Genomic DNA, 12,541 nt, shown 5'->3' on the forward strand with positions numbered 1-12,541 from the left:
CGTATTTTCAAAAGATCATAGCTCTAATCCATTGGCCTTCTCAGCTTGTATCCCTCTTTGATGAGAATAAATGAACGAAGCCTTTCTCGTTAAAAGAGCTTTCGTAATCCTTTGCAGGGATAATTAATACCAGTTTTTTTGCCTGTATTTTGCCTACTTTCAAATATTTGGCATAATTTCTGTTTACTCACGTCTGTTGAGGACTTTAAGTATTAAATTTTGTAGCAACTTGAAGATACCGACAATTTTGAACTAACTATAAGCCAAGCCCGGAATGCGTTTCATAAAAAATCATATAACATGCATAAAGTTTTTAAAATTATGAATACTTACATTGTTTATTTAAAATTCTACCTAACACTACCAGTATTTGCTCTAAAACTGGTGCCATAATCATGCCTATCCTATAGAAATTCGTTTCGAACATGCTTTGGTGCAGAATAGAGTATAGTGCTTTCAAATATGGATGCGTTGGAGATTGTTGAAGATGAGATGGGCGGATAAGAAAAGGAACGAGAAATCGCTGATCATGATAGACTGGTTAATTAAAGGTATAAATTGAAAGAAAAATTATGAAGATAAAGTGGATTGATTGTGAGTCGAAAAGAAACGAGCAAGTTTCAGAAATGGTGGGTGGGAAGAGCAGAGGAGATGAGATGGCGACAGAGAGAGAGATACAGCATTGGGATGGTCACAAAAAGTCAATTCTATATGAAACCCCCCGACAGTAGCCTATTGGATAATCAATGAGATTTTCAAAGTCACAGTTCAACATGATAACGATAACCCTCGCCTCAGTAAGGGAAAAGTTAAGAAAAAATACCATTTTTTTCCAAACAAATATCAGGTTTTCCTCCTCAAACAAAAAAAAACTATTTTCTTTGTAAATTTAATTATTCCGGCATTAATTACACAATTTAACAGCCTTTAAGTTGCCTTTGAAAAATCTGATAGATTTTCTAGTATTTAGCATTTTTCAGGTCATGTCAGTCAACATTGCATACCTGTCAGAATAACTTAAAATCTCTACATTCATTTGCGAACACTCCAGAATTTCTATATCTTTTTATAATTTTATGTAATACTAGGGGTAAATCAATGAGAATTTAAGAATATTATTCCATTCAGATAGTTTAATATATCAGTAGTATCCTGTTGTGACCTTCATGTATAGCAATGAATCCAGTTCGTTTAGTAGTGCCTTTTCCCTTAGCTAAGGGGGTGTCAAAGAAAATCGCTCCGATTTAACAATCATTGCGTTATTTTCCGGAATAGGTGTCATCGGTAAAGCTTTTCTTTGTAATTAGCTTATTTAACTTCATATTTTTAAATTATCGTTCGTTGGCTCGTTTGTCTGGATTGAATTTAAATCGAGATCTATCCCACTTCCAAAAGTCTAATACAGTAAAATTTGGTGCACTTATTTATTTTACATGATAGTGCTTGTATTAGTTGTTAAATTTACTCATTTTTGAATTATTTATGAGTAATTTAACGTATTTCTTATGAATGAGAATTTATACGTTACTCCATTTTGGAAGCTATCGTAAGAATCAATAAAAGGTTCATGCAGTTTTTCTCGTATTTTACCACGTTTATTATATTCGCTGATGCTTAGAGAAATACATAAGTATTAAGGCAGTTTTACACGGTGCATGGAATTACGCAGGTTAGAGCTGCATTAGGTAATTTCTAAAATGGCGTGGAATTGCGTGAATGCATGAACGAAATTATAACGGGGGCTATTTTGACGTCTCGCATCCACGCATTCTCGCATGTGTTCTAGCAATTCACCGCTTTACACGACGCAATTTTGAATGCGCCTTCGCACGTACGTCAGATTGCGTAATTCCGTGTACCATGTAAAACGGCCTTTAGGTATGTACATTAGATTTTCGGATACACTTGGGCTGTTATACTTTGCAAAATCAAAACCGCACTCCTCTGCGCATCGGGAATGCATTAGTCGCGTGAGAAATTGGTTTTCATTCGCCCCGCGGAGTGTTTGGCCTACATAGCGTACATGAGGAATTCCGACACCCAGCGGGCCATTTTGGATTCCCCTCAAACAGATTCGGAATGGATGACTACCTTCGCGTCGACTCATTATTTCAACATTCTATTGACAGCGGAATCACGTCTGCGATTTTACTCCTCGGACGGAGACTTCCTTTTCGCGAATCGAAGAGTGGGAGGAGAAAGTTCATGTCCCGGAGTATCCTTTAACTAATACCCTCTTCTCCTATTCCCAGTATTCTCTCCGCTTGCAACTGACGTGTTTATGACGTGAAAGGTTAAATAATGCATGCGCTGCTCCCGGAACATAGGCTAAACCTTGCCTCCAAGAGACTGCTCCAAGGAAATATTCATGAGGGGTCAGGGATACATTCGAGTAATGCGCATTAAGTATTGCGCCTCAGGAGTCGAGCTGCTCGAAGACGAGAGATTTCAAAACCCTATTCACGGCACGATAAAGTGCTGAATTTTATATACAAAGAGTGAGCCGAGGTAAGCATTACTTCTCTTGCATCGCTGGGAAAGCTGCTTCTTCATATACCATCGATGTTGATTGGGCATACTGTGAGATATGGATATTGGTCATGGCGGAAGTGAATTTTGCCTCCGTTTGTTCCAACCTATTCAGGTTTGCATTTGAATTGCTTCCCTTTCTGCGAAGTATTTTCTGCTCTCCATAACCGTTTTAATAGCGTTTGCAAATAAGTTAGTAGAAAGTTCATGCTCGGCTTTCGCATTTTTTAAATAACTTATGACATAATTGATGAGTAAGGAAGGTTTTTTTGTCACCCCTCATCTTTCCTCTTTCCCTACGAATCTACAGAATTGGGTTTTTTCCTTCATCAAAGAAAACGAAAGGCATTGATTGCGATTCTTTAACCACCAATTGTATATTCATTATATACAAATTATTTGGTTTTAGGAATCCCAGTTTAGACGAATGGCAATGGTCAATTTTAACCGCATTTGAAAACGGCCAGATTGGCGCACATGCGATGCCGCTTCAAGTGACTTCACAGGAACCTAGATGCTTTACGAGTAGTCAGGAGTTTTACATTGTGAAAGATTACCAATGCATGCATGATGCACAGAGCTCAGGGAAGCATCTCTTATAATCACCTATTAAAACTGCCTATGGTAGGAAAGGTATTAATAATCCTTATTTAAGACAAACGCTACCTGCTAGCAACCTGCATCGCAGCGGCGCACATATCCTCGCTCCAAGATCACCTCACACGGCGGTAGAGGGAACCACAACAATGTCACACGGATTTTTCCCAGCATTCATACTTACCCGTCCCGTTTTCGCGCGCTTGAAAATTTTCAATTTTCATTTGATCGCGAAAAATAGATACCGTCATTTTAAAATCTAGAATTGTGAAATGCGTCCTCCAGGAGTAATAATCTTTCGATTTAGGCAATGAAAAAATAAAAGGAAACCACTTTATTCTTTTTAGAGACCAGTTAATGCGATACATTAATCCGTTAGTTAATGTGTGAATGTATGAACGATTTGGGTCGAACGGAATAGTGCATATTCATAAACCAAATTAGAACGCGTAATATTTCGAGCCTGCCGCGAGAACGGCGGTGAATATTACATGATTGTCATGAAGCAAAATTACCCTTGACCAGGAACCGAATCACGGAATATTCTGGGCCACTATGCAGACCATTACGCAATCCATGTTCATTGGATAAGGTAGCCTGCGTCGTGGTGTTCCCTGGAATTATATCTCATGGCAATTCATTTAACAAATTAGATGCTTTCCTTAACCTGTTCAAGTATTTGCGCACTAGCTGGATGACTTCAGCGTGCATTTTCGCACACATACATCATTTTGATATTAACTCGTTCGTGTTAATGCACTGCGTAACCAGGGGGCCTTTATGAGTCGTGACATATGGTCTGATTGAACGACTCGTCACGGTGTCAATGTCCAGCCCGCTCCTGTTGTTTATGTATCGTCGCACCCTAACTTGTGCCCTTGCCTCCCCCACAGGGCGTGGACCTGCACCCGAAATTCGACGGCGGAGGAGCTTGGAGGCGCGGGAGGCCGGTGAAGGTGGTGAGCGGGAGCCGCGGCGGCAACAACGGCGCCAGGGCGAACCAGGCGGCACGTCGGCGCATCGCCCGCGGCGGATCCGAGGAGGAAGAGGACGAAGACGACTTCGAGGAGTACGATGAGGAGGACGAGGGTCGGGGAGGCGTGTGGGGAGGCGGTGAGGAGGACTACGGCGGAGACTATGAGCCTCAGGAAGCGGACGAGGAGGAGGAAGAGGAGCACCTGAGGTGGGGCGACGCCTTCGTGGTGGTGTACAGCGTGTGCGATCGGCGCAGCTTCCGCTCCGCCAAAAGGCTGTTGGCGCGGCTCTCCCGGCTGCACGGCGGTGGGCGACACGGCGTGTCGGAGGATGATGGTCACTTGGTGGCCACGCCCCTCGCCGCCCCTGCCCTGCTCCTTGGCAACAAAAGGGACCTGGACCACGCCAGGTTAGCGTTATTTTATTTATGCGTTATTTTTTATTTTATTTATCTCAATTGCCAAGAGCGTAGCCAGGACGATGTGTTTGTGGGACATGACCCAAGGGGACAGGGGGGTGAGACCCCGCTCTGGGTAAAATGTGAATATTTTTATCTCTATATCACATTATACACTATTTTGGCACTTCAAATTACCAATTGATGGGTCATCGGGGAGCTATTTTGATAAGACATTGGTAGAGTAGAATAATTTTTTTATATATTTAATATTTTCCTGATAACATCAATTGGTTTTGGGGGGAACGAGCCCCCTGACCTCTCCCCCATGGCTGAGCCACTGTCAATTACCCCGGAAATCTGACTATGTAATGAAAATATTATGAAGCAGTCACATAGCCGCAAAGGGTCTTTGTGGACTTCAGCCCCCCGAACGTTTTTTCCCTTGCAGCGAATACCCGCGATACATATGCTGAAAAAACCACTATCCCAGGGGAATCTATCTTCTGACATTTTTCGATATTGTTAAATTTCATAACTTCTTCCGATAAAAAAATGAATTAAACTTATATTATTATGCAATTGAAATTGACCACTGACTAAATAAAATGAATGGTTTTCCGATGCGTGCGAATAGATAACAAAATGTCAGAATAGGCATCCCGCATAACTCCCTATCCCCCAACCCCGATGCCAATTCTGAGTGCGTGCCTCTCATGAAGTTAAATCATTGTATTAGTAGTGTATAAAATAATTAGAATTAATTCGTAGGATAATAAATGAAATTCTTGAAAAAAATCGTTTTTCTTTTTGATCGCCTATTCTCGCCACGAGCCTTTTTTCATGGGGTGAGAAACTTCAAAGTATGGGAACGGATCTCTTGCCTATTCGTGCATCGCTCGGCAGATACCGAGGTTATTCACGAATTCCTGACGTAAGAAAGGTAAAAAACGAAAGCAGCGGGAGATTCGATGGGAAGGGTATCTTCCCTCCATCTTCGAGTGGCCTTGTCCTTTTGGCATCTCATATTCGTCACGCGCATCGCTGTGCTTTTTTCTAATCCCCACCACTCCCTCTCCGAAACCAAAAACACTTTCAATCTCACTCATCCAAAATCATTTTTTTACGTTTAGGGGACCGCGCTTCTTTTTTCTCCGTTTCCGGGTTCTCTTCGTTGATTGATTAGGGGTCGTTTTCGTCACCTTTACCCAGCGATACGGTGTAATGAATGAATACAGAGGCGGACCAGGGCATAAATTATAGTCGGGAGCATATGCGCATTTAGATTCGCCTTAAGTTTACCACTAATGGGTATACGGAATACCATCCATCCACAACAAAGGCTCCAAGTATTTTGAAAAATTTGCATCTGAAAAGGATGCTTTGAAAGTGGTATGAGCATTGAAAATTCTTTAATAAATGCATTTTTAATTAAAAATTTGTACATAAATTATCAGTTCATTAGAAATTCACTTTTTTTAATAAATGGAGAATTACAATCCCCAAACCTCCTCCCCTTAGGTACATTTGTGCAGGGGCGGATTCAGCAACAATTGGTATTATTGTATTTGGAGGAGGCGACCGACAGCTGAGGTCATTTGCGAAACAGGAAATGGTACGAAAGGAAGGGTGGAAAGAAACCCGGTGTCGGCACTAGACTGCTCTAAACGAAAGGCGCCAAGGGGACCACGGCTTTACGTCCCATCCGACGGACGGAGTTTTTTTGCTTGAAATGTCCTCCACACAACATCCAAACAGGGCAGTCTCTTAAAATTCTAAGTCAACACTGGGATTTGAATCCGAGCCCACGGGGTGTGTAGCCAACACTCTAACGACCAAACCAACACAATCCTCTTCAGCATCATATTCGGGAGGGGGGTGTCGTTACCAGGGTCCGGGGATTATATCCTCAGGGAGGGAGATGCGTTCTCCCGTTTAAAATTTTTTAAAAAGACAAATGCAACTCAAACTTTTCTCTCGATTGGGACCCGTAGCCATGCATTTGCATATACACTCCCTTCACTCCTTTACAAGGATACAAAAACAATTAAAATAATACAAATTAAAAAATTTTTTACAAAGATTTGAGGTGGTCATGACCCCAGTGACCTCCCCTAAACCCCCCATTCTCCTCTCCCCCACATCTGTGGTGGAGAGGAGAATGTTGAAAATAAGGAATATCTATGGCAGTGGCGCAGCGAGGGGGGTTTTGGGGGATAACCCCCCCCCCAAGCCGATAAATATTTAAGTTTAATACATTTTACTTAATTGGATAAGGATTAATTGTGGAATAGTGTTAGGATTAATCAAATATCCCTCAGAAAGCCGTAAAACTCCCCATTTGAAACATTGGTCTTAAAATCTTTCTGGAGGAGGGCCCCCGCAAATCCCGCTTACCCTGGCGGGTATGAAATATCCCCACTCCCCAACATATTAGTTGCGCCTTAAACCCCCCAGCCTTAATTCTTAGCTGCGCCCCTGATCTATAGTATTTGAACCCTAACGATGATTTCAATGACGCCAAGTGAAGTGGCGTAACAGTGAGTTTTTCTGAACCAACAGACGCTATTCTGAAATTCTCGCCAAGTTAATTCGCTGTGAGGGAAGCTTTACTCTAGTACCCAATGCTCCCGTCAGCATGGTGGCTCTAATGCAGTAGCCAGTGTGGGTTGAGTCAGCAGATCTGAACCATCCCCGAGATATTTGTCCTAACTAACTGAACTTCTCGTCAAATGAAACACCTCCTCTCCCCACCCAAGAAAGTATTGTAGCTACGGCCTTAAAAGGTCTGAGAGCAGGGTTGTAGATAAGGAAACTCTACCGCCCCCTCCCCCAATGTGAGGAATATTTTAAGCTTCCTTTCGCCCATCGCTTACAGCTATCGTATACCATTTCATATCCATCTACTAGTATCCTCTTCTTATTCGTTTTAAATTTTCATGTATTTAAAATGTAAAATACTACAGTGTGCGGTTATTTTAAATTACTGAACTTAAGAATGCATTCATCCTGCCTCCACCGCAGAAAATATATTCTGTATATAAGATGGTGTAGTGAAACTGTGTTCCATTATGTAGTGCTGAGTATAAATTAATTTTATGCTTATTTAAACTTTTGATGTTTTTGTGTGTATTTTACTTAGATGTTCAGATTTCGTACTTTTTTCGGACACATTACCGTTCAAGTTGAGAGAGCCAGGCTCCCCTGCTCCCCCCCCCCCCCCAAAACTTCGCTCATGGGTCTAACTCTTCCTTTTCCCTTCCCACTGCATTTAAGTTGGTGAAGTGGAACTGTGTTCCATCATGTAGTACTGAATAAAATTTAATTTTCTACTTATTTTAACTTTTGATGTTTTTGTTTGAATTGTACATGGATATACAGGTTTCGTACTTTTTTCGAACACGTCACCATTCAAGTTTAGAGGTCCAGGCTACCCTGCCCCCACAAGGCTCCGCTCATGGTCCTAACCCTTCCTTTTCCCTCCCCTCAGGGAAATCGGCGTGGACGCGGGCCAGGAGCTGTCCCTCCGCTACGGCGCACAGTTCTACGAGGTGAGCGCGGCGCAGAGCTACGCGGGCGTCTCCCTGGCCTTCCACTCCCTGCTGCGCGAGGCCCGCTCCCAGAGGCTGCTGAGGACCCTCTCCTCCTCCTCGTCGTCCGCCTCCTCGCCCACCTCCTCCTCCTGCTCCATCTCCTCCTCGCCCCCTCCGCCCCCCACCCTCTTCCTCGACCACTTCGCCTGCCACCCCCCACCCCCGCCGCCCCCCACCCCGACCCCACTCCACCGCCTCCTCCGCTCCCTCTCCTCCTCCTCCTCGTCCTCCTCCGCCTCCACCGCCTCCGCCTCCACGCTGGCCGCTGGGCAGCGACACACCCTCCCGCACCACCGCTGCGACCCCTTCTTCGTCACCTCGGCCTCGTGTCCCTCCACACCAATCTCCATGCACCCGTCAACGCTCTCGAAAACGCTCCCTGCACACAAGAGGGCGAGGCTGGGCATGGGTAACAGCGTCTCCAAAGTTCTCGGGACCATCTTCGGGAAGAACGGTGGAGGTGGGGACTCGTCGGGGTCATCGACGTCAGGTGGAACGGACAGGAAGACCAAGAAGAAGAGGCCATCTCTGAGTATTTAAGTATTTGTGACATTTTTTTCCTCTACCCTGTATGAGTTGTGTGAAAATGAGAAGACTGCAGATTGATAAAAGGTGTGACAGAGGAGGAAAAAGGTTTGACAGTGGAGGAATTCACCCACCTCTCAAGTATCTGTTTATTTTTGAGTATGCGATTAATATCTGAGAGTGGGATTCTTTGTGAGTGACATTTCTTTACAATTCCTGCATATATTGTGAATAAATAAGCAGACAAATTATATGTAAAAGATAGAATGGAATAGAAAGAGGCCATTTCAAAATATCTGAGTGAAGGGCTTGTTTTTGAATGACATTTATACCCCCTTTTTGTGTAAATTGAGTGAAAATATGAGGACTGCTGGCAGGTAATTTGAATGGCTTGTCTTCCAAATGTGAGTGTATGAAGCATATGCATTGTAAACTATTTAACATTATTCTCCCTTATATATTCCACTGTGCATAGATATAACTATTATAGAGCAGACATGAGAGCAAGAATTGTCCTGGACAAACAGAATCTCTAAAGCAACGGGTACCATCCTTGCTAGAAATTGAAAAAGCAGAGGCATCCAGGGGACAAGAGGAAGAAGCCATCATTGATATATGTGTAGATTACAGCCTCATGTCTCTCCCCTTGCATTATGTTCATGAGAGATATCCCAGTGTAAATAATGAGGATTTAGAAGACTGCAACTTAGAAATTGGTGCAAAAAGACTGTCAAGTGTGAGTGTATTGATGATGTATATATAAAATTATCTTGTGTACTTATGTTTCCCCCTACTCTACAAAGAAGAGAGAAGTATTTAACAAATATTATTGTTTTGAGATATGCTGAGACATTTTAAACTTGAACCAGTGATAGTAAATCTATATTTGAAATTTCATTATTGCAATTAATCAGGTGTTAAAATTGCACTGTTTCACATTAATTTGACATAAATTATATTTTTAATATTTTAATAAATATGAATTTGGAAAAGATATCTTAGCTTCCTAATAATGCTATTGGACTTATCGATAATATTTTTCTCTGAATTTATTAGTTGTTGCCTGATGCTAATAGAATCCTCCAAAGCCATACCCAGGATCAATACTAGAGGGGGCAAGCTGATGTGGTTCGGGTTGTAACATAGAGAAGGTTATGGAAACCAAAATTTCAACAAAATTTAATAGCGCTTTCTTAGTTTTGAAAATTATTTGCTCGGAAAAAATATTTTTATTTTATGTTTTATTGTATAAACATATAAACAACATATAAACATGTTTTATTCTAATATCACTTTTCTTGGATTTGAAGAAAAATTTTTCAAAACTTTCTTTGAACTAACTTTGATTTTGGTTATACAGCTTGGTAGCAACCCCCTCATACCCCCCACTGGGTACACCTATGGAATCCTGATCTTCTTTTGATAAGAATTAAAGAAAAGTAGTACATACATATGTACTTCATATTTTAGGATATCAAAAATTTAATAATTCCTTATTTAATAAATTGAGTATGTTTCAATTAAAATATTATTCAAATAAATTTTTATTTAATTTCCAATTTCATTTTTATAAAATCCGAGTTTCATTTTGATCTGGAGTACTTATAACAAAAACTCAGGTTTTTGGAATCCAAGAGATGTGAAAATATGGATACCTACATGATCATCACTGGTTTACAAGATAGCAATGTTTGTAAAAAATATTGCAGCATTCCTTTGAAGTGTTTGAGATCAAAAAAGCTCTGGAACTTTGCATGTTCTATAAATACCTACATATTTATAATTGGCAAACAGTTAGTAAGCGTTGCGATGAGCGTACATTGTCATGTTTCTATGTGTGTCATATTATTTTAGAAGATGAGTCTCAAGCTAATGGAATGCACCTATTTTTTGACTTCTAGGCAGTCAATCTTCTTATTCTATCAATTACATAGATAGATTTTGGAAATGCTTTAAGGATTTTGTAAGATATTTTGGCATAATTTCATATGTATTTTAATATTGTATTGTACAACTTTTGTGTGCACTATGTAAGCATGCAATTTAATGCTGTAATAAATTTTAAAAGCTCTGTTATGAATTCACATATTTTTATCAGCAATATGCATTATTTTAATATTTATCTGAAAAAATATGCCTAAAAATCAGGCTGGTGCCAACTCAACTGAACAGAACGTTTCCCTTTAACTACAAATTTTTCACGCTGGAACATTTACCAATTCTAATAGCTCTAAGAGCAAATGTGGCAATGCACTTCTAAAATGCAAGATCATAAGTGATCGGGGAGTTATACCATTTTTCTGAACTGATGTTGGCTGACCTTGAGCGTGCTTGAAACCCACCCTGCACTCTTCTAGCCAATCACAGGAGAGCGATAGTAGAAAGTAGAAAGGAGCCCGCAGTCTCTCTCCGAACTCCGTGCAGTGCAGATCGCTCTCCAGCTAGCAGTGTTGCCAAATTGAATCGCTCAGCGTTCGTCCGAGAATCTTCCGCCACCCCCGAAAGTACCGTTATTCACAAGGCTGGCAATGCCGGTCAGCCGGATGGAGGGGAGCGGAGCGGAAAAGGGAAGGGGATGGAGGGGAAGGGAGAGGTGGAAGGGGCAGCTCTTCTTATTGGCTACTTGCTATTTTCCACCCAGCCGCCATCAGTTGGGAAAAATGGTTTAATTGCCATGCAATAACTGCTCTCATTCATCTATATCAACATCTTCAAACTACCCCACAAGCCACCTTAATCGGGGTGTATTCAGAGGTGTGAGATCACCAGCTGTTTGCTTATATATGTATAAGGTAGGTACAGCGGCATAATAATGGGGGGATGAGGGGATAGATCCCCCCCAATGACTCAGAGAAATAAAAAAATTATTTAAAACTATTGTCTATTTCTGACACATAATAACTGCATCTGCTAAAAGTTAAATTTGAAGTGCCAAAATGATGTAACATGTATTTTCAGGCATGTCATTCTTCAAAAATGTTCCTGGAACACCCGTTTCCCCCTTCGTCCCCCCAAAGCATATTCCTATAGTTGTGCCACTGGGTAGGTAGGTGATGCAGAAAAAAAGAAAAAAATATTATTTGTTTTGAGTGATAATCTGCCTGAGTTTAGTTAACCTGGCATTAGTTAAAACTGTTAATTGTGGTGTGAAAAATTATTATTTTTTACCTATCCATTTGGCAAAATATTTCCCATATTTTATCTTGTCTGTCAGACATAGATATATTGAGCAGCTCTAAGATGTTGTTTACGGTGGTCTCTGATAGATTGCAATAGCAATGGAAGCCTTGTAAGAAGCTTCCAAGTCTTTAGTCATTATCACAGCCTAGTTCATACAAAAGCTGTGTAATGTTCTCTGTTTGTTGGTGGCAGTTTTTATGAATAGATTAAAGCTCTATTCTGCATTCTATTTGTTGCACATTGGCAGAGTTTGAAAACATTTTTAAGGCTAAGAAAAGGCAATTACCATGGTAGCTGATAGCCTGCAGCTGCAAAGCTTAAGGAATGAAAATGGGTTTTCTTACATTCTTTGTCAGGCCTCCTTATAAGGAGTTCCACTACTCAGTGATGTCACTGGAAATATGCTTTGGGGGGTATGGGATGGTCAGTGGTGGTGACCCCCCCGAGAAAATCCCAGGGTCTGGGAAAATTTTTGACAAATGACACGCCTGGTAATTTTTACATCATTTTTGCACTAAGAATTTAACTTTATTTAGATGCAGTTATTAAATGCAAAATATAGGCAATAATTTCAAATATTTTTTTTATTTCTCTGAGTCTTTAGGGGAGGATCTATGAAGCTCATCCAGCCCGCCCATAGTTACGCCAATGCTACTACACATATCCCAAGCAGTGTAATGAGATGGAGTCTAACTTAATAGCATTTTAAGCCATGTCATACACCAATACAGTGATATATGTATTG

The 12,541-nt window shown here is 41.1% G+C and overlaps 1 protein-coding gene across 1 annotated transcript in view; it reads left to right on the top strand.

The window, feature by feature from the left end:
• Positions 1–8,631, top strand: part of LOC124161433 — a 481,813-nt gene extending 473,182 nt beyond the window's left edge. The window contains exons 4-5 of the mRNA XM_046537751.1: positions 4,020–4,510; positions 7,989–8,631. Of these exons, the coding sequence (XP_046393707.1) occupies positions 4,020–4,510; positions 7,989–8,631 (1,134 nt within the window). The remainder of the gene's footprint in view (positions 1–4,019; positions 4,511–7,988) is intronic.
• The last annotated feature ends 3,910 nt before the right edge of the window (positions 8,632–12,541 follow it).

Source organism: Ischnura elegans, chromosome 6, assembly GCF_921293095.1.
Source record: "Ischnura elegans chromosome 6, ioIscEleg1.1, whole genome shotgun sequence".
Classification (NCBI taxonomy): domain Eukaryota; kingdom Metazoa; phylum Arthropoda; class Insecta; order Odonata; family Coenagrionidae; genus Ischnura; species Ischnura elegans.